Raw genomic sequence first — 23,847 nt, forward strand, 5'->3', positions numbered from 1 at the left:
ACCTTTAGCAGTGTTACTGCTCAGCTAAACAGTTCAGCTACACAGAGATAGCTTCTTATGTAATGCACAAAAACAGAACATTCAAATATATACCTCAGTTCATAAGATTCCAGCAAAACTAAGAGAAAAATTACGCATAAACTAGAGCAGTAGTTCTTAACTACGTTCCTGGGAGCCCTCCTGGATTGCACATTTGGCATGTCTCCTTTGTCTAACAAAGTGTTCTAACTACATGTGATAAAATGTATCGATGCTAACTGAGTTTAGGTCCAAACTATCCGCAACAGCACAGTGCAAAAGTTCTATTTTAGAAACCATTTGTATTTCCATAACGTCATGACAGAACAACAGAATATACAACTGTGACTAAGATCACCTCATGTGAAGATTATGTTCGTTATTCAGTGTTCAATGCTCCCAATGTGTTTAAATATCATTTCACATGACATTTATTGCCATACTACTGAAAGCAGCAGCAGCAGATACAGTATGTTACCTCAGATCTTAAAAATTAAACAACAAACAGACGGTTTGAAAATGAAATTCATAACAGAGGAAACCAACAACATCAGTCACTCAGTAGCCTATTAATAATGTTAAAGAGGTTTAATATGTATTAATTAGATTAAAAGCAATTATCATTACTTTGCAGTGCAGTGGCTTGTATTTAAAGGTTTCTGTCATGTTGCATCGCTTTTGGTGTAGACAGCCTATTGGCTCAAGAAACGTGGTAAACATCCACAGACTAAAATTGTCTTAGAAATTCCTATTTTATGTTACAGACACTTTTACAAATGTTTTTTTGATTCTATGTGATTCAGTGATTCTATGAAAAAAGGGTTCCTCTTTGGTATCACTGTTAAAAACTGTTATTAGATCTTCCTGGCACCTGCAGATAAAAGTCATAGAGGTTTGGAACAAAGTGATCGAGAACAGAATTATCTGAATTAAACGGACTGAATTGCAAAAATCATTGTGCAATCAACTTACGTGGAGTATTGAGGAGGCGTGATTTGTAGCATGAGAACTCAATCCATTGTTCACAATATAAGGAGGTGTTTGCTAGTGCCGTGACTTCATCCCACGATGCGTTTACATACTGGACATCTCCTATATACGGTCGTTCTATAGTGGACCCGCTCACCTTGGTGCTTTTCATGCGGTTGTGGTCGATGACGGTCCATGTTTTTTGCACTAAAATTCAAAAGGATCAAGCTCAACGATCATATAAAATACTCTACAAATCTATCAAATGTGCTTCATACATACACATATTGCAGTAGACGGTGAAAGGCTTCAGTGGTCCGCTCAGATCTGGGTCTATGGTGTAGTTGCCTGACCAGTATTTTCCATTGAGTCTGTAGGCCTCGCATGACTCTCGGTAGACGGCTGAGATGAGGCAGAGAGAGTCAGACTTAAAAAAGAGTGATTCTCATATTTTGTCATTAAAAAGGCAACACTGGGGAATCTCCTCAGGACACTCACAGTTATGACAGACTTCCCCCTTGTAGCCTGTGTTGTTACACACACACAAGAAGTCATTCCATGACTGAATACACCTGCCTTCATGTTCACATGGGTTTGGACTGCACCTAAAAAAAAGAAAAGAGATGGCTGACACTTTAATAAAGCAGGTCTCAGGATATTATGTTGAGCATGTCTGGTTGTCTTGTCAATACGGTTGTTTGTATATACACTACCTGACAAAAGTCTTGTCGCCTATTCAAGTTTTATGAGAAACAAATAATAACTTGACTTCTAGTCGATCATTTGATATCAGAAGTGGCTTATATGAAAGGCAAAGGCCTCTAGATTAGGCTTATTTTACCAAAATAAAATATGATCATGTCTTGATCTTCAACTACTTAATTAGGACAGTAAAGTCTGACTTTGCTTAGACGAAAGTGTTGTCACTTTACAGAAATAATGAACAGTATAGAACATAAAGTCATGGTGCAGTGGAAAAAGAATTTATATTGTGTTTGACTCCCATGAGCATGGACAACAGTATCCATACATCTCTGCAATGACTCGAATAACTTATTAATAAAGTCATCTGGAATGGCAAAGAAAGCGTTCTTGCAGGACGTCCAGAGTTCATCAAGATCCTTTGGATTCATCTTCAATGCTTCCTCTTTCAGCTTACCCAAGACATGCTCAATCATGTTCATGTTTGGTGACTGGGCTGGCCAATCCTGGAGCACCTTGACATTCTTTGCTTTCAGGAACTTTGATGTGAAGACTGAAGTATGAGAAGGAGTGCTATCCTGCTGAAGAATCTGCCCTCTCCTGTGGTTTGTAATGTAATGGGCAGCACAAATGTCTTGATACCTCAGGCTGTTGATGTTGCCATCCATTCTGCAGATCTCTCGCAAACCTGCATACTGAATGTAACCCCAAACCAGGATTTTTGCTTCACCAAACTTGACAGATATCTGAGAATCTTGCGTCCAAGAGTGTTTCTATAGGTCTTCTGCAGTATTTGTGATTATTAGGATGCAGTTCAACAGATGATTCATCTGAAAATCTACCTCCTACCACTTTCCAAATAATCAACTAGAGGTCAAGTTATTATTTTTTGCCCAAGACTGAAGACTTTTGTCAGGTAGTTTAGTACAAAATGTGACTTGAGAGTTGACACTACTGTGGGTTAAACAAAAACCTGCATACTCATTCATTTATATATATATTTATATTTATATTTATATATATATATATATACATTTATATTTCTATTTATATATATATATATATATATTTATATATATATATATATATATATATATATATATATATATATATATATATATATATATATATATATATATATATTTATATATATATATATATATATATATATTTATATATATATATATATATATATATATATATATATATATATATATATATATATATATATATATATATATATATATATATACACATATATATATATATATATATATATATATATATATATATATATATATATATATATATATATATATATATATATATATATATATATATATATATATATATATATATATATAGTTTTTAGTATATAGTGTTTATGGTAAGAAATGAATACTAAATCTATGTCATGGTAGTAATTACCAATATGCAGTATATTAGGGCAACATGATGGAATTAAGTTAACTTATTTGTTTTTTACAAATTTAAGTGGATTGATCATAAAACAATTAGGTTGTTCCCAAAAAAATCAAGAATTGTGTTGTTTCAGCTTATTGTACTGTATGTAAGTAGTTTGAAGAAACAGCAAACATCATCAGCAAACATCAATGTATATTCAAAAAAGTACATACATTTGGTACATACTGAATTTTTGATATTCTTTATCTCTTACCATTTCAAATGCCTTAACAGAATTCATTTTGTTCTTTATACTGTCATGAAGACATTTGTAGTTTAATGAGCAGTTTTTCTCATGAAGACTGTACTATTGTTGTGAGGAATTTGCTTCTTCAGTGGTGGCAAAACCCACACACCCAAACCCACACTTACCTATCAGTGATCCCGCAGGTGCCTAGCAGAATTTCTGCATATCTGCCCCATTTCCTCTGCAGCATGACATCTATATCCACCGGCTCATCGTCTATGAAGATCTGCTGCATGCAGCCGTGGAAGCGAGACAGCTTGGTCACACAGCGAGCCGTATTATTGGTTTTAGGACAACCTGCAGCACAACAGACATGAAATGATTTATTTTCAATCTGTTTTCTGCTGTGCAATTGCAAGGCAATGATAGTGTTCTCTTTTAGCATAGATTATGACATTATAGATGTGACTATTTGTGAATAGAAACATATATACTATTGTAAAACAGTTATATGCAGCCGGTTTTTGGTGCAGTTTTAGAGAATTGTGTCACCCAATATAATACGAGAAATCAAGGAACCTGGCAAAAAATATATAGTTTCAGGATTTCGATCTTTTTCGATCTAAGTCTGCTCTCAGTGGTAAATGCCTTCAAACTACTATTGAACTATCTAAACAGTATTTCAAGAGTTCTCACTTATATAAGGCTTGATGATGTTAGCAGGTTTGACATGCTGTCCCAGGAGAGAACCCTGAGCTCGGAGATGGATGAGCCCAAAGCTCCCGCCTGGTCAATGAGCATGTAAGGGGGTACGAGATCAGGTAGTTTGTTGAGAGCTCCCCCAATTCCTTCGGCCTATTCCTTGATTAACAATGACGGCCCAAGAGGAATAAAGGCCTACCACATCATTGCATACTCACGTAGTGAAGCTCAGAGACTGTTACTATTACTTAATTTACTTATGTTTCATATATTTGGACTGTGGGAGGGAACCGGAGTACCCAGGGTAAACCCACGTGAACACTATGGAGAACATATAAACTCCGCACATAATTGCAGACTGGCCCAACTAGAACCAGCGACCTTCTTGCTGTGAAGCAGCAGTGCTAGCCACTGAGCTGCCAGGATTGCCCGATCCTGGATTAATCTAGAAAAGAAAAAGAGAGAGAAGGGATGGATAGGTGGGGGGTACTTCCAAAATGAAGATGAGGGAGTAAAGTTAAGCTACGGTCACACTGGGCTTTGTGTGTGCGAAATTCTGTTGTGCGGCGCTGCGAAAAGGAGCGGGATTAAACAAGATGATTAGACATTTAAAAAAGCCAGCGATTGCTCCATGCTTTAATTTTCTGTCCAGAGAGGTCATGTTTTGAGCCTCGATTGGTCTCACACAGTCAAGTGATGCGATTTCGCAGGTCAGAGTTCACCAAGCTTGAACTTTGCACCGCAGCAACTTGCGAAATTTGACGCATGACCCTGCGTTTCCGGTCTGACGCATTCACATGCATATGAATGGAAGTCTATGGGAGAAAAAGCCCAGTGTGACCACAGCTTTAGGCAGGATATGTTGAGTTTGGAATGATCTGATTGGCTAGCTAATGATTATCTAATGATTATGGGTGGTGGACCAGCCACGATCAATCATATCACGCTCCACTTGAAATCAGTTCGTGAAACTTCACAAATCACTCTCCAAAAAGCTATTGAAACAAATCATGGCCATCATATTGAAGTGAAATCAAAATAAGATCTCAACTTTGAATGACCTTTTGAAATCAAAGATTTCGAAGGATACAACTGATGGACATTTCAGGCCCTCATGATCCTTTGCACAGGGAAGTTGTTCAATGTTGAACAGCATGTTCCATTTGAATGCCCTAATCCCTTTGAAGCTGTCACTTTGGAGGGTAAACACATAGAAGGGATTAGGGCATAGGGATGAGCCCTTCTGAATGAAATCCACTGTTTATGTTCCATTGACAACTCGCATTGATCACAGAACAATTTGGTATCAGCTTCACCTATGGATAAAAAACCCATTAAACTCGCAGCACATGTTTACATATTCACTGCTCTCAGTAGTGTGGCTGATGTTGCAATATTTGCTGAAAATTAACTGCTGTTTTGTTATTTTGGACTTCTTTTTAGCCCTAAACATGAATGAAAAAGTATTGGGGATTTCTGTGGCACCTAATCATAAAATACTGATCTTCCTTCTTTTCTTTGATTGGCTACTTACCCCCAAAGAAGTAGCGGTCTCCTGTACGGACCATAAAGGGGTTGGTGATCTTTAGCGGTGAGCTCTCGTCTTCATCTATAGTGATAGTCAGTAAGTTGTCTTTGGCAGTCAGGTCCACTGTGTGCCAGAAGCCATCATTGAGACGGTACCCTGAGACAGGACAAAATATTATTTACTGAATATAATGTGTCATATACAAGTTTTGATCTGTCTAAAAACTTGGTCTACAATCCTCTTACAGAAATAGAGATCAAAATGTCACAATCCTCATTCATACCTGCAGCAAAGCGTAATCTTTTGTTTCCAGGTTGCATGAGAGTGACGTTGACCTGTCCTTCACTAAGCCCCAACTCCAAAGAGCCCAGTTCATCTGCAAACCTGGTGAACATCAGTAACCCTGTGTAGTCCCATGAGCGAAACTTGAACTTTACCGCCAGACGGTTCTTCCGGAAAAACCCAGGAAGCTGCAGATAGTTATTGGGCCCTGCAAAGGTCATGGGTTTCCAGAGGAGATCACGGCACATGTAGTGCATCTTTTTCTGAAAACAGGCAGATCAGAAAAAGGAGATGTCAGATATTTTGCAATTGATTAAGCATCTTAGTGTGAAATCACATGTTATTGTATGTGCCGTAATAATTCTCGTCACATTTTTTTAAAATGACCTAACTCCACATACCTTTTTAGGAGCTAGTCGTATTTCAGGCTCCTGGTTCTGTGTCATGTAGATGACGTTGATTCCATTGATAAAGACGTTCTCCATGCAGCCACGGAAGTTAACCTTACTGGGCAGGTGTGGCATGTCTTTCTCAATCACGCCACCAACATAAATCTAAAGAAAAATAGTTTGGGGAACATTCAATTGATGAAATGAGATTTTGGCATGATTATTTGTATGTCTGACCAATAGCAGAAGAGTTGTGGCAGTTTAAACACATTTAACTACACTACAGAAGAATTTTTTTAAAGATTTTTTAAGATTTATTTTTGCTGTTTTATTATGATGATAGCAGGAAGTGAAGTTAAAGAGGTAGAAGGGGGACTGGGTCGAGAAAGATTCGCAAGCTTGGCAATAGTGTTATATGTCTGTTTGTTGTCTACAAGGCTATCACTGCGTTTTATGCTTGGATTTTCGACTACAATTGTCTGTAAGTTGTCTGGAAGGTTTAGCCTTCTTTTACTCTGGTATTTTGCACCATCGTGATTGGATTAATGAAAATCTTAATATAAGATGTAAACGACTTAAAGCGCAGATTGTCTAATTAAATTATAATTACCTTGTTCATTCGAATAAATGTAAGCCATATGTAAGTATTAGGGGTTACATTGTGCATTAATTGATCAGGTGTTTTTTTCCAACAAGTCACCTTTTTGTCCAGGTCAAGGTGCTGGAACTCTCCGTTGAGGATAGTGGTCTCAGTCTGGCTGTCCAGGGTGAAGTTCAGCTCCCGCCCAAACCGTTTGATAGTAACATAGTGCCAATGCTGGGTGTCCAGCAGGTTTCCTAGCATCATTGTGGTCATCCCATTTGTGTTGTGGACTGTACTGCTCCCTTTAATAGATGATAAATACACGATTACTGAAAATTGATGGAATGAACTAACAAATTCAAATCAATTTAAATTCAAATTAATTTATATAGCACTTCTCACAATAATTATTGTTTCAAAGCAGCTTTACAATCAAATTCAGAAAAGTGAAGGTTATTAGTTCATATCAGCGATGGAAGGAAGCAAAGTAAAAACACATATGTAAACAAACGAATGAGCAATGAATAGAGAAATGGATGGAACAAACAAACTAATGATGGGTGGATGGATGGAATGAACAAATAATCAATGAATGATGACAGCATGAGATCGATGGATGGATGGAATGAACAAAGAACTCAGTGAATGATGTTCATGAAATGGATGGATAGATGGAGGGATGGATGGATGGATAGATTGATAGAATAAACAAATAACTCAATAAATGATAACAGCCAGAGATGGATGGATAGATAGAATGAACAAATAACTCCGTGAATGATGATGTCATGAAATGGATGGATGGATGGATGAAATAAACAAATAATCAATGAATGATGACAGCATGAGATGGATGGAATAAACAAATAAGTCAATGAATGATGGCAGCATAAGATGGATGGATAGAATGAACAAATAAGTCAATGAATTATGATGTCATGAGATGGATGGATGGATGAATGGAATGAACAAATAACTCAGTGAATGATGATGTCATAAAATGGATGGATGGATAGAATGAACAAATAATGAATGATGAAAGCATGAGGTGGATGGATGGATGGATGGATGGAATGAACAAATAAGTCAATGAATGATGGCAGCATAAGATGGATGGATAGAATAAACAAATAACTCAATGAAGGATGACAATGAGATGGATGGCATGAACAAATAACTCAGTCAATGATGATGTAATGAAATGGATGGATGAATGGAATTAACAAATAATCAATGAATGATGACATCATGAGATGGATAAATGGATGGATGAAACAATAGCAAATAATGGAAGAGTAGATGGATGGATGGATGGATAAACAGATAGATGGACTGAATGAGGGATTGACTGAACAAATTATGGATGTATAGATGGATGAACAGATGTACATATAGACAGATTGACATGATTGTAGTCTTGTGGTCATTACCTAGGCTGATATGCAAGTAGAGGCGTCCAGTCTTCAGTTCTAGAGTGATGGAGTCTCCCTGCAGACCTTCACTGTGCAGCAGAACACCGTCCTTCTCCAGTGTCTTAAAGTTCAGAGCATAGTGGTCCTGCAGTGTCCTCATTCTGCCCCGTGGGAACGAGTATGCCACCATATCATCCCCCTCAAAGTTCATCACATATGAGTCTGTTAGGGTGAGAAAACAAGAGTATGAAGAAAACAATCAAAAACTACATTGAATCGTCAGCCATGGCCTAAAAGTTAGGTGCTAGGAACTGAGATGATCAAGTGACATGTAAAGCCATCACATTATTTCTCCAAGCTTGGATAAATGAATATAAAAACTGAATATTAAATGAATCCAAATATTTGAGTTTAATTTACAGCAAACTTGCTAAGCTGAAACTGAAATACTACAGAGTACTTCAAAAGACAAATTATATATTTAAAATGAGTTGCAAAAACTAATTAAACATAATTTCAGCTGCATTTAGAAAGAAAAAGTTCCATGTTGTTGTGAAAAAGGAATATTTTTATTTTTTATTTTTGTCTCTTTTCCTTTTCATTAAACAATTGTATTTGTATTGCTTAAGGGGACATGTATTGACCAAACTTCTTCTCGAGTGTGATATGTTTTGCGTACTAATGAACCATTTTTGAAGAAGTAGATAAAGCTGCTAGAAATGCAAAGGCCTGATTGTCTAAAATTAACTTGAGCTTTGCAGCGAAACTTCCTGTGGACAGAATTTGCAGTTGAGAAGTCTTGTGCTTTTTGACATTGTGCAGAGAATTAGTAGAAAAAGAGGACGTATGTATGGGTGCGGCCAACGGAGGACTGGAGAATGATTGACAAGTGACGAATTCCACTAAACTTCACCTGTTAATATCAGCTGCCTATAAAAGTTGATGTCAGGAAATGAAAACTGTTGCACACTTCCTGAATGTAACTCTTGTATTGCAGGATAACAGAATTCTGTGAATCAAATTATTCATTTGTATCAAATAAATTACTAATACGTTAAACTTTGAAGAACAACCTCTCTTGACCTTTTTTGTTGAACACTCATAGACCATATCTAACTTTTTCCACTGAATATATGCCATTTTCATCTGAAAAACAGGCAGAATTTTGAAACGCATTTACTGGAAAACAAGATCAAAATACTGATTCAGAAATGATTTTCTCAAAGGAATGATTAATATTAAAGGCACTGAGGAGAATTATCTTGATGTTGAAAAATTCTTGGCTGCAGATTAAAGAGTCTGGATATGCGCTGTTTACCGTATGGACAGCCGTAGAACTCAACACGAAGGCCGATCTTGCCCCCATTCTCAGTATTCCAGCCCATGGGATAGATGCGCAGATGTTTGGCAGTGAACGCATAATGAAAAACGTTCCTCTTCACCTGGTAGTAATTCCAGTTGCCAGGCAACGTCTGGGAGAGACAAAAAACTGATATTAAAGTCTCTATGAATGTAATACACCATTTAACAAATCAAGAACTTCCCTCACCTACAACTAATCCTACAAAAAAATGTCATGTTCAAGGTCAAATAAAAGAGTAAGATACATTTTTGAACTGTAGCAATTATTAGGACTTGATCAAAGTCTTATGAAGCATAAATTATTTTTACCATGTTGCCTCCTTTCATGACGTATGGAGTCCATGAGTCGAAGCGGTCCCCGTACAACACCATGTATTTGGTGACCCAGTCATAAGAGTTGAAGGTACCCTGAGTAGCAATGGCCATGATACGATACTTCCTCCCCAAGTCAATCTGCATCCACGGCTGCCTGTCCCGAGTAGACGGAGACCAGCCGCTGCTCCCTGCATCATCAGAAAATCAAAATAAGATTAAAACATTTTATTTTATTTTTATTTTATTTTATATTTTATAATTTTTTTTTATATATATATTTAATATTTTATTATTTTATTAAAAATTTATTTAATAAATGTTTTATAATTTTTTTAATTATATTTTATTATTTTTTATTTTATTATTTAATAAAATTTTATATTTTTATAAAATTTTATTTGATATTTAATTTAATTTAATTTTATTAGTTAATTTTTATTAAATTTTATTATTATTTTATTTTATTACTATTTCATTTAATTCTTTTTTATTTATTTTTATTTTTTTATTCTTTTATTTTATATTTTATTTTTTATTTTATTTATTTTATAATTTTATTTTAGTATTTTTTTTTATTCTTTCTTTTATTTTATTTTATTTTAGAGAATTGTTTCTGGCCTCTGGTGGACAGAAACATACGTAATGATGTCAAAATATGAATTTTTGCAATTATTGCCACAAACAGTCATTTATGCCAAAGTAATCTTGTGACATTTACTTCCTCTCATTTATTATTTACACATTTTACTCATGGCACAGCAAGATCTGATATAGTTAGTTTTTTTGATTTCCAAAACTAAAATAACAAATGTAGCTTAAAAAAGGAACCCATTGAGCACTCGAGAAGTTCTAGTAACCGCAGCGGCTCACCAAAAACCCAAATATAATCTCAACCATACGTATTGTGCCCTATTCACTTACCATACAGTTTGGCAAAATGTGCAGAGTAAAAAAAGTTATATCTGGAGGAAGCGTGGAAAGATGAGGCATAGAGAGGAGAGATCAGCGGATCTAAACACGGCCCTGAAAAGAAAAGAAAAGAGAATACATTTAATGACAACGACATTTAGAAAAAGCAAGGAATCATTATTATAAAATGACCTACAGTATGCATTAATGTGCTGCTTTGCACATTTCTGAATGATTATGTTTACAATAAGTTACTAGTATTCAAACAGATATTTATGCCTTAACCCTATGACTTCCATTTTAAGGAAAAAGATCACTTTCTTTGGTTAAATTTTCTTCCTGGTGCCACTTGCAAATTTTGAGAATTTTGTTTTAATGATAACCTTTGGTCAACCAGGGTTAAGTGAAGGTAAGATTTGAGAAAGATGATGCGTGTGTATCAGTATATTGGATCTGTGCATTATCTCTTTCAGTAACTATTGCTGTTAATCAAACAACAAATGACAGAAAATCCCTCATTGCTCTTGAGTAATGTCTGACTGTATTGAGTAATGTCTGTCTTTAATGGTTGAAATGGACAGGTTTAAAGGCAAAGCTATAACTGACAATCACATATTCACTGTCATATCATGTACTGTATGTAAATAGTTTTCTACAACTTTAATCATAGACGGCAACTCAAAAAAAACAATACATAACAAACTAAGCTACATACTAATATTTGACAAATCATAACAAGGCATTTTCTTTTAAAGCACAATAAAAAAACAATTATTCTAATAATTTTAAAGTTAAAGATGAATAAATGTACTCTGTTTTCCATTTGCTCTTTGATGTTGTTCACACACCCAAACATTTATGTTCACAATAGTTCACTATACACAATAATTCACTTTTCTTAACTTTTTTTTCAATTAAAATCAAAATATCAAAAATTACACGTTTATTTGCATGATCCACACCACTCAGAGTACTTGCATGTATTGCAAACTGATCAACTGTGAACTATACTGAAGTTTATAATTCTTCATACAATACTGTTAGTATTTTATGTAATGTGAGTAATAATAATCTTAGTTGATCGATAGGCCAGAATATAAATAAAGCCCATTTAGTGAAGCCTTGCCATGGCATTTCATCAGTCCTCTGTTACACAAATCCCTGCTTCAATTAAACCTGGCAACATTTCAGCCTAATCTAAACAGCAGTCAGATAAACCCGCCTCAATCTCACGCTCTCAACAGAGCTCTAATAAAGCCATCTGCACAAATGGCATCACATTTCACAGCCCGTCCACCTCACCTCTCAATCTAAAATGATGAGACTGGTGACAAGATATCGAAAAGACCACAGAGAACAAACAGACAAATAGTACCTGCACTACAAACAGCATATCTTAAAGGGCACCTATGATGAAAATCAATTTTTGTAAGCTGTTTGGACAGACCTGTGTGTAGGTATAGTGCGTCCACAGTCATATTGGAGTGATGTAAACGCAATAATCTCTTTTTTTATTTCCTGACGTTAAAATAGGACCCAAATCCCAGTGATTTTGAGGCCCACCACAACGAATTGATGGACAGGCGCCATGTTTCTACAATAACATGAATACACTTGTCCGCAGAACACTTGTTTTGCAAATAAATTAGGATTTAAATATTTTTTTCAACTCTGTCTGATTTTTATTAGTTTTATAAGTTTAGAACATTTTTAAAACAGCCTGTTTGTAAAAAAGACAGTAAAATCACTATCTAATTCTTAACAGCTATAATCACCACAACTGCATGGTGTCAGTAATCATGCATATATATATATATATTAATTCATTCATTTATTCATTCATTCTTTTTCTTTTTGGCTCAGTCCATTTATTAATCTAGGGTTGCCACAGCGGGATGAACTGCCAACTTATCCAGCAAATGTTTTATGCAGCAGATGCCTGTACCACATGTCTTTGAAACTAGAGCACCCAGAGGAAACCCACGCGAACGTCGCCTCACAACAACCTTCTTGCTGTGAGGCGACAGCACTACCTACTGTCGCAGCATATATATGTGTGTGTGTGTGTGTGTGTGTGTGTGTGTGTGTGTGTGTGTGTGTGTGTGTGCTGCAAATGGCATTTGCGTGTGACTCATCATTTCAGAAAGGCTTGAATAAACTCCACCACAAATACATCAAATAAACTTACTTGGTATTTTTGACTAATGAACTGTTTTTCAGCTTCATTCATGTCTGTCTCTGTCACTGACGGCTGTTTATCTGATGTAATCTGTAGCCTGATGTATCCGGCTACAAAAACAGCTGTACTCAGACACCAAAATGGGCAGATTCTGGAGGCTATAACAAATAATCTGAGGGTATTTTATGGCGTCGTTTAACCTGGTGCTATAAAATCAATCTGCTGCACCTGACGCGATTGCGGTGATGTTAATCTAACATAAACACACCAATCCTATAAAAAAATTATTTAAAGGTTGATGGCTTTTCATTTGCATGTTGTTGTTTTTTAATATTAAAAACTACTATTTTTATCTTCTGTAGATCATGGTTAAAATATGGTCGTTCTAAGTTTTAATAAAATTAATTTGATTTTGGAAATCACCAAGCGACCAATCACCAAGTGTCATTGTCTTGCGACCTCTTAGAGGGTCCCGACCACCACTCTGGGAACCACTGATCTAAAGGATGTGTTGATGTAGAGGTATTATTGTTTTATGATTCCTAAGAAAGGGGAAAATATTCTGTTATCTTATAATTTTCACTTTTTGATGGGCCTTTTTATCAATATTTGGTTGAATAACCCTCATTCTCAATCATAACACTCAATTTTATTTGAAATTTGTAATAAATGTTTTTAGACCTTTCAGATCTATTATTAACATTTTATTCAAGCCATTACCTAATAAATGCAGAAAAAACATTTACATTTTCAAGTGTTCACTTCATTTTATTATAGCTGTATATGGTTTACACTCAAAAATTACTGTTGGTGCTTGTTCAAACTACTTATTTAACATGAGTTGAACCAACACAATTGTAAAGGTTTTTTTTTTTGGCCAACTCAATTGTTTTAAGTTCAATCCACTTAAAAGTGTACAAATTATTAAGTTAACTTAATCCATTTGTGTTGGGACAATATGAAGGAATTGTGTGCACCTGTGCATTTTTTACAGTGTAAGACAGGGGTGTCCAAACTCGGTCCTGGAGGGCCAGTGTCCTGCAGATTTTAGCTCCAACTTGCCTCAACACACCTGCACGGATGTTTCTAGAAAGCCTAATAAGTGCTTGATTAGCTAGCCCAGGTGTGTCTGATCGGGGTTGGAACTAAACTTTGCAGGACACCGACCCTCCAGGACCGAGCTTGGACATGCCTGGTGTAAGACCTGCTTCAAAAGCAAAACAAAATCTATTATATTATGATTTTGTTTAATTGTGTGCCTTTTTCAAAGGAGTAACTACCACAAAGAGACTGCAGGGGTCAGACGGCTTAAATCAGCAGAGGTTATTAGTATTCTGACCACTGCAACTGTCAGTGAGGGAACAGAGGGGGGACAGAAACAGTTTGATGGAGGGTGGGAGAGAGATGGAGAGAGAAAGAGGGGAAGACAACAGAAAACTGCATGAGTCATAGTTATTTCTCAAGTGATTTTCAATTCCCATCTGATTCACAGTCCTCAGCTCTGTCATCTTTCACCCTCTCAAGCTGGATTCATCAAGCTATAAACCCCATTATGAAAGCTTTCTAAAGGAAATGACTTGTGGTGGAAACATCCTGTGAATATTCCTTCATCCAGCTGATCTTAGTGTAGGAATCGCACATCTGCTTATGGAGATATGACTCAGTGAAAGAAATGCTGACTGATACTGACCTTGACTCAAAGGAGAGGTGTGTGTATGTGTGTGTCTGGAAGATGTCTGGGTTTTGTCAGGGTGTACCTGATTCAGTTTAACCACAAGTTTAAAACAGTATGACCTCTGTAGGATTTAGAATTATGATCATAATGAAATAACAGTATGAGCAAAATGTGGAAAAAAAGAACTTGTTCATTTAATATTTATTCATCCCAACTTTCTGCTATACTCAATTTTAAATAAATGCCATATAAAAAATGTATAAAATACTAATAAGTCTGTATGTTTATAATATGAGAGACTGCACAACACAATCTACAGTGCCATATAAAATATCTTTTACAGTCCACGCTGAATGGGGTTTTACCATTCAGACATTTTTTTTTATAAACTAAAGATAGTTAACATCTAGCTACTGTGGATCTTCATGCCTCAGGTCTTAGAAATCTTCTCTTATTGAATTTCAAGGCATCAACTAGGATTTGTTATTAAGAAAGAAGGCTTTTCATTTTTACTGCAATACTGATGCTAGTCAGCTCTTAATAAATCCTGATGATTCAAAGAAATCCAACACAATCTGATGGCAATTCGTAACTTTTTGATTTAGTGGCTAATTCGTATGAATTCGTACGATTTAATTTGTACATTTTCGTACGATTTGCTTACCCCCCAATGACGGTTGGGGTTAGGTGCCACGCCTCCTTTTTAAAATCATACAATTTCGTACAACTGAACTCGAACGAATTCGTACAAATTAGCCACTAAACTGACAAAACGTAAAATACTTATTTTTTCTTGTGAGATCAGGCTGGAGAAATCCGTTCTCATCTCAACATATCTGACAGATATTTCTAGCTGGATGAAGGGCCATCAGCTTTAGCTCAACCTTACCAAGACTGAACTACTTATGGTTTCATCCACCTCCGGACTATACCACAGATTCTCCAACTCTGTTAACGAAGCAATAACCATAACTCTGTCCACTACAGCCCTGGAGTTCTGATTGATTATCAGCTGAACACTGACCACAGTGCTAGAACCACCTTGTCTTGCAGATCTGTGTTACATGTTTGGAAGATCAGGTCTTTCTTATCAGAGCATGCTACTGAACTCCTTGTTGAAGCTTTTGCTCTGTCCAAGTTAAACTGTTGCAGCTGGTGCTATCAAATTTCTGCAATTCATCCAGAATGTGGCAGGGAAAGTGTTCTTTGACAAGCTGAATATATTGCACGTCACCCCTTTGTACATCAGTTCACACTGGCTGCCAAGAGCCACTGCATGTATTTCAAGGCACTGATTCTTGCATACAAAACAACTGAATTCAGTACTTCAGATTTATGTGGCCGCTTGTGTTCTGCAAGTCAACATTTCATTGCAGGGCCGTCCAAGAGATACACAAGACAGCAGATTTTAGATTTAGGAATGACTACCCAATTCAACCTGAGCATTTTCAAGAAATGACTAAATATGGATCTTTTTTTGTCAGCACTTGACCTAACAATAGCACTATTAGCTATGTTCTTTTCTCTCTTTTTATCTATTCATAGACGTTGGTCTAAGATTAGTCCCACTTCCATACTCTCCAATAAACAACAGCACCAGAGCAATATTCTGATTCACATTAGACAGATAAATGAATCAGCTGAATGTGACCCAGTGCCATTTATCTTTGTAATATATAAACTGCAGAGATCGTCTTCGGCTGCTCTGAGATCAATGATCTCCACCCTGTGCTTTTCTCTTCCCCAGCAGCTGTGCAGAGCAGAGAGGAGTGCCTGCCCTGCAGGAGAAGCATTATAGTTATTAAAGCGCACAGTGCAGAAGTGCTGCTGGCATAACTGGGAATAAACAATGACAGGCTCATGAAGATGTATGCAGAGACTTGCACACAGACACACCTGTGCAAGACATCCATGTAAACACAACAGCTCTGTTCCAAAACCTACTAGTGAGATGCACTACTTCCCACAGCCTACTGTTACCATTTGATGCAGAATCTAAAGTGCAATGGGATCTGATAAGTGGTGGATTTTGAATGCTCTGCACAGAAGCAACTTCAAATACCATGTAAACCATAGGTCTCGAATTCAATACCTGGAGCGCCGCAGCTCTGCACAGTTGTGCTCCAACTCGTAAAAAGTATGACACTTGCTTCATATGTAATTTCAGTAGAGTCTGATGTTAGCATGTTGCTAAGCTAACAATGCAAATTGCTCATTAATCAAATATCTCGTCAGTCAGCCAACCATATGCCAGCAAGTCTTTGTATTTAGGAACAGACATTCAAAGTCAAGACAATCTGCTAATAGTAGAGAATGATTTTGTATAAACAAACAAAAAGCTTGGATTCATCTTGTTTTTTTATCTATGATTCAGACTGCCGGTGGTATAATGAGAACATATTTTCTTGCCATAATATTTGCCTTTCGTACCTGTTGAGCATTATTTAAACACCAGAGTATTGTTGCTGAGAATGTTGATCCCTTTATTGATCGCATCCCTTACAAAAAATAACTGCAGTAAACTGAAGTAAAACTGCAGTACAACAGCAGTATATAGAAGTATAACTGCAGTAAAATTAAGTGCAATTGCAAAACTGCAATACAATGAAGTATAAACACAGTTCAAATACAGTACAATAAAGTTCAACAGCAGTATAAGTCGCAGTAAACTGAAGTAAAAACAAATAACACTGTCTTTACTGCACTTGTGCTGCTGTAGTCTAATATGCCAATGGTGCGGTAAGAACTGTACTGCATGTGTGTTCCAAGGTATATTCAATACAACTGCAAAATTGCAGTATAATGAGGTATAAACACAGTTCAACTACAATGCAATAAAGTTCAACAGCAGTAAAATCTGCAGTACAACTGACGTAACATTAAATAAACTGAGAGGGGTAATATAGTGATATGTTATATAATTTCATGCACTTAGGTACATAAGTATTAAAGGTGCACTTTAGTTTTATTATGTATTGCAGTATTGTAGATGTATCTCTGTAGTTAGTTATACTTCTGAAAAGTGCAATACAATATATTGTAGTATTTCGGCAATACAACTGAAGTACTGAAACCTCATTTGGAAACCATTGTTCACCGAGCATGAAAAGTAGTAGTTGTACTGCAGTTGTATTGTAGAAGTACTTCAGTTGTATTGCAATAGCGGTATGGCAGTTGTTCTGTAGTAGTACTTCAGTTGTATTGCAGTAACAGTACTGCATCATAGTAGTAGTAGTAGTATCACTTCAGTACTATTGCAGTAGTTGTACTACATTTGTACTGTAGTAGTACTTCAGTTGTTTTGAAGTAGATGAACTGCAACTGGTTGTATTGTAGTACTGCAGTTATACTGCAATATGTTTAGATAATACTGTTTTTCGTGTCCAAATCACTACACTTTTCAGAAGTTAACTAAAACTGCAGTGTTCCTTTAATAAACTGCAGTATTCTTTATTTATTTTTTAAAAAACTGCAGTAATTTTTTGTTAGGGATGGTGAATCCTTCTTGTGATGGCTGCTTCTAGCAGGATAATGTGCCATCCTGTTTTCTTGAATATGGCAGTTAGTTCAATATATACTCAAAAACAGTCACTGGATCTCAATTCAGAGGAGCAAAATATCAAAGAAATGTTTCCAGCACATTGTTGAATATATGCCACAAAGAATTAAAGCAGATTTGAAGGTGAGCGCAGTTCCAATATATAACTCTGATAACCAAAACTAAATTATTAGTGCTTTTAGAACAGTCCTCATTTCAAATTTCACCATTAAAATAATAATAAATGCAGATTTTAAAATAGAGCAAAAGATGTGAAATAAATGTTTTACTTTCTTTTATCAATTGAAAACCTAAAAAAAACCTGAAGTCCTATCACTCAGCATGTGCTCACAAAATGGCATTGTTAATATTTGTATAACACCTTGAAACTTTAAACTCTTTAGTTTCACTCCCTTGTGATTTTTTTTTTCTCTCTCGCTTTGTCTTTCTCCTTTTCCCCCTCAAGTGCCCTTGGCTGCTCTCCATTCACAGATAATGGAGAAGGAGACACATGGGAAGGAGCATCTTGAATGCTCTCTTTCTCTCTCGCACACACAGACACACATGTGCTGTGTTGAATTACAGGCAGTCCCCCAGTCTCTGCAGGCTGACGCAGCACTTCTGCATGGAGAATTGAGTGCACATCACGTGGGCATCCTTCATCACTGGGAGGAGGCCGCAGTACACATGCAGGTCTAGACTAAATCTGCTGGTTCAGATCAATCTTTATGGGCTGGTAGGAATTTTAACCATCCTATTGGTAGAAAGGCTGTGGTTAGCATTTTTAGCATGGCCAAATGATATGGGGTCACGTTGGTATAAATTATTCAGAACAGGACTGGCAGCACGGCAGGCTGCTGTCTTTGAATGAAACAAAAGATAAGCTCGAAAAGGGCTTCAAAATACTGAGTCAGTTCAAGATGTAGCACGTCTTTCTACTTATCACCACTCACTTGTCACAGTCTAAAAATACACGCAAACTGAATCTTCCCTGAATCTTTTACTCCCTCTCCAGCAGGATCTATTCATTAACACATGTTCTTTATTTAAACCCTCTTTTAAAGTTTTCAGACAGACGGAGCATATTAAATCTCTATAAAAACAGCATTTTTAAACCGTTTTCCTGTATTGACAAAGCACCAGATTTAAGTTTGGATGGTTTCCACTTCGTCCTAAAGATTTATGCCAAATGTATCCACAGCGAGAGTGCTATGTTCATGCTGTCTCATTGCCCTGCTGGATGGATTATCTTCTTCACACAATACATCATACATCAGCTTTCATTGTTGTCAAAGAATTTGTAGTGAAGAGGGAGCCTAGCAAAATCCCACTTTTGGGATATCATTAAACCTCATTGTTTTAAGATACAATGTAGTATTTCTGGTTTAAACGCATTATCCTAACACTTTATTGAAAACAACGGCTAATTGATATTAGCATCAGGCCTGTAGCCAGGGTTGAGGTGGGTGGTTTGAAAGACCCATCCCCCACTGACAAAGGATTTTGAAATCCAGAATTTGTCCCAAACATGAGCTCATTTGTCCTATTTTGACTGCTAAGCTATCATAAATTGTAAAAAAATAACTCATAAAAGGCTTTTAGACCATGAAGAATCTGACGTAAGTGAAGTCTTCTTTCACCACTTACCTAGGCCTGTTGTTGATAAAATAGAGAAAACGTTTTACAAGTAACTCCTATTCTAAATCATAGACCCTATTTTTGACAGAAAAAAATTACCAATAAAAAGTGTGAAGCACCAAAAGCGGACCACATTAAATTTATTATTGTTGGCTATAAAGAGAGACTAGAAAAATTGTCAAGCTCTACATTATTATTAAGTTTTAATTGTTTAATATTGAAATAGTCTAATTCTGACTGAGGAAAGTTGAATGCGAGGCTCAGTTTGTTATTTGCTTAATAAATGACACAATAGGCTACAGTTTTTAATTTAAAACTTTAGCAGATTTCATTTTTCTTTATCATTTTTTAGTACATATTTTAGTACATCAAAAAGTGTGATTATAATGAGCATCTGACAAGCTAATCTAGCTAAAGGTAGTATTTAAACCTCATAATTTAATAGAAAATTGGGCGAGTTACTGCAAAAAGGTCCACATTAATTTTTTTTAAAAGAACCACCCTATTCACCAGGCTGGCTACGGGCCTGAACATGTAGCTGCACTCTTATGCAGATAAAAATTGGGATATCCAGCAGATCAACTCAACATGAATATGTTGTTCCAGCTTGATCTCACGAGGAAACATAAGTATTTTAAATTTTGTAAGTTTAGTGGCGAATTCCTACAGGTTCCGTCGTATGAAAATGTACTACTTTAAAAAGGAGGCGCGGCATCAAACCCCACCCCAGAACCCAACCGTCATTGGGGATAAGCAAATTGTACTAAATTGTACGAGTGAGATCATACGAATTAGCTACTAAATCAAAAAGTTATGAATTGCCGTGACATAGTGTTGGTTGTTTTGATATTATTTGGTTGAACTCTTGCAGATTTAAGAAAAATAAATCATTTTGAAAGAGAATTCACTTTTTCATTCATTGACCTGCATAGAAGTTAGAAAAAAAACTTTAGCAAAATTATCTCAAACATTTATTCATTCATTTTCTTTTCGGGTTAGTCCCTTTATTCATCAGGAGTCACCACAGTGGAATGAACCAGCAACTTATCCAGCATATGTTTTACAAAGCGGATGCCCTTCCAGCTGCAACCCAGTACTGGGAAACATCCAAACACACCCATTCACACACATACACTAAGGCCAATTCAGTTGGTTCAATACACCTATAGCGCCTGTCTTTGGATTTGTGGGGTAAACCGTAGCACCCAGAGGAAACCCACATGAACGTAGGAAGAACATGCAAACTCCACACAGAAATGCCAACTGACCCAGCCGAGGCTCGAACCAGCAATCTTTTTGCTGTGAGGCGACAGTGCTAACCACCGAGCCCTATCTGAAATGTTATAATAGAAAAATTATTTGTCTGTCTACATACTTTGATTCATTTTAACACTTTACACAAAACTGCGAATTCAAGTACATGTACATGAAAGGTTTGTGAGATGATGATATGCTTTTCCTAACAATTAAATATGAGTTTGGATTATTATGTATATGACATGTACCCTGTTTGTATGTCAATATTATAATTTAATGTACCAAAACATTTTTAATATTTTTTTTCTTATGCACAATTTGCCAAACAATATAACTGAGTAATTATTTACAATATTTTTATCAGTTGACTGCATTTACAAGAACTATTAAACACACTTTAAAAATTTTATAGCATTAGCAAAATATTTATATACAGTGCTCAGCATAATTGAGTACACTCCACTTTGAAAATAAATATTTTTCTCCATATCTCAGTGAATATAGCCAATGCATTTTAGTTCATTTAAACAAAATAGATTTATTAAACAGATATATTTTTTAAAATAATATTTTAGTCACCAAACATATTTAGAAATCGAAAGAGAATACAATTAAATTCAAGCAAAATATTGCAAAAAATTACAACCTACAAAATTTCAACGAAATTTTTCCATTTTTTTGCTTCTCTTGATTTTGTCCTCTTTTTTTATTCATTCATTTATTCATTCATTTTCTTTTCGGCTTAGTCCCTTTATTAATCTGGGGTCGCCACAGCAAAATAACCCGCCAACTTATCCAGCACGTTTTTACACAGCGGATGCCCTTCCAGCTGCCACCCATCTCTGGGAAACAACCATACACACTCATACACTACGGACAATTTAGCCTACCCAATTCACCTGTACCGCATGTCTTTGGACTGTAGGGGAAACTGGTGCATCCGGAGGAAACCCACGCGAACGCAGGGAGAACATGCAAACTCCACACAGAAACGCCAACTGACCCAGCCGAGGCTCAAACCAGCGACCTTCTTGCTGTAAGGTGACAGCACTACCTACTGCGCCACTGCATCGGCCTCATTTTTTATTTGTATTTAATATTTTTCTATGACATATAAATTTGTCTGTACTAGTTTTTGGACCGTTATTGTAAGTTATTTTGTTAGGTATGCTCCAGATCAGATGCTCCAGATACTTTAGTACTGACTAATTTATAATGCATATGCACAAACATAATATTGTATAGCTTTCTATTAAAATATGAATTTAAAGAGAGATTTGTGAGGGGTTATATATGCTGTGCACTGTACATAATGTACAAAAAAAATTAAAATTTAAATATTTAGTAAAATGCTATAAAATAAATGGCTTACTGTTTGTACATAGTAGTTGTACATTTTAACAAACATTATTTAAGAATGTTATCAAACATGTAATATCATGCAATGAATTACTTTACATAGATTTAATATAATATCACATGCAAGGCTCTTTTTTATTTTACCAAAATGAACAGTTATCTCTATAGACAATTATATAATAAAACAATGCCTCAATGGGCAACATTTGGTATAATTTTGACGGTTTAAACTTTAAGGGTTGACATGCTGTCTTGAAGGTAACCTTATGTGAGGATTCGCATGCATTGCTCTACGTCATGTGAATTTGGGAGTTCGGTGAGTTAATGCGCCCGCCCTCTGTCTCCGCATAGGGCTGCTCCCACTATAGCAACTTCGCAGAATAGACATTTTTTACCACGCCATTTGAAAAAAACGCCGACAATCTCAACTTTTCATCAGTAGGAGACCAATGACACAGCCAAAATGTAATCTGCGTGCTTTCAACAGCCTCCGTTTGTCAGCAGGAGAGCGTGTCCTTCCCGCGTGTCCCCTGCGCAAGACGCACCTTTCCATGCAGAAACTTGCCCAAGTGAGAGGAGCGCGCGGAAGCACCGCAATGCAGAAAGAGCCCGGAGACACAGCAGAGTCGCGAGCTCGGACTCACAACACACAACTACACCAGCGCTCCACTTTCAACACAAACCCTCGAGACTCAATGCTTCACATACATATTAGCAAATAAAATGTCAGATTTTACCGCTGATATAAAACAACACCAGCTTCTAAATAGCGCAGTTTTGAAATCAATATCATCACGCATTAGTTTTACCGATACACTTGTTCTGATAGAGGATAACGCTAATGTTAGTGGCAGGTAATAGATATTTCATTCTGTATCTGCAGTTTCACTTACGTGACGAGCAAGGCTGAAAGGCGAGAAAAAATAAAAGGCTTGGGGCAAGAATTCTGATATCCATCTTCTCCGGAAAACGGAGTCACTATTCGATGAGTAAATCAAATGTTATCCTTTCTTCGTCACTCGACTGTACAGCATCGTTTAGCCGTCCTTTCGGCCAACTTTAACTCTCTCGGCCGGGATGGCGACGGACTCGCTCGCTAGAGGCGGGCACGCGCGAGATAGTGGTGCTGATGCTGCGCTTTGGCGGGAGCGCGCATACTTTGATTAAGCAAAATTCGTTGAAACTTGATAAATCGTGATAGTCTGGTCGAAATAAACACAGAAAGTATCTCTTATTTGATACAGAGGGAAATTGTGTCGTACGGGTAGAGAGTGGACAGGCAAGACTTTAGTGTCCAGGTTTGCAGTGAGGGAGGGGGCGCAAGACAAGCACAGAAAAAAAGTTTTGAACTCGAGCAGTTCGTCATGGTCATAGGGAAT

General features: G+C 36.4%; 1 protein-coding gene across 1 annotated transcript in view; it reads right to left on the reverse strand.

Moving 5' to 3' along the window:
• cntnap1 (contactin associated protein 1) overlaps positions 1 to 23,544 on the reverse strand; it is a 38,437-nt gene extending 14,893 nt beyond the window's left edge. Inside the window, exons 1-13 of the mRNA XM_056453906.1 lie at positions 23,362 to 23,544; positions 10,835 to 10,936; positions 9,908 to 10,101; positions 9,555 to 9,708; positions 8,255 to 8,458; positions 6,942 to 7,126; positions 6,254 to 6,406; positions 5,854 to 6,115; positions 5,577 to 5,726; positions 3,526 to 3,697; positions 1,486 to 1,592; positions 1,270 to 1,389; positions 991 to 1,194 (exon numbers count right to left, since the gene is read on the reverse strand). Of these exons, the coding sequence (XP_056309881.1) occupies positions 991 to 1,194; positions 1,270 to 1,389; positions 1,486 to 1,592; positions 3,526 to 3,697; positions 5,577 to 5,726; positions 5,854 to 6,115; positions 6,254 to 6,406; positions 6,942 to 7,126; positions 8,255 to 8,458; positions 9,555 to 9,708; positions 9,908 to 10,101; positions 10,835 to 10,936; positions 23,362 to 23,425 (2,071 nt within the window). The 5' untranslated portion in view covers positions 23,426 to 23,544. The remainder of the gene's footprint in view (positions 1 to 990; positions 1,195 to 1,269; positions 1,390 to 1,485; positions 1,593 to 3,525; positions 3,698 to 5,576; positions 5,727 to 5,853; positions 6,116 to 6,253; positions 6,407 to 6,941; positions 7,127 to 8,254; positions 8,459 to 9,554; positions 9,709 to 9,907; positions 10,102 to 10,834; positions 10,937 to 23,361) is intronic.
• Between the last annotated feature and the right edge of the window lie 303 nt (positions 23,545 to 23,847).

This window comes from Danio aesculapii, chromosome 3 (assembly GCF_903798145.1).
Source record: "Danio aesculapii chromosome 3, fDanAes4.1, whole genome shotgun sequence".
Classification (NCBI taxonomy): Eukaryota; Metazoa; Chordata; class Actinopteri; order Cypriniformes; family Danionidae; genus Danio; species Danio aesculapii.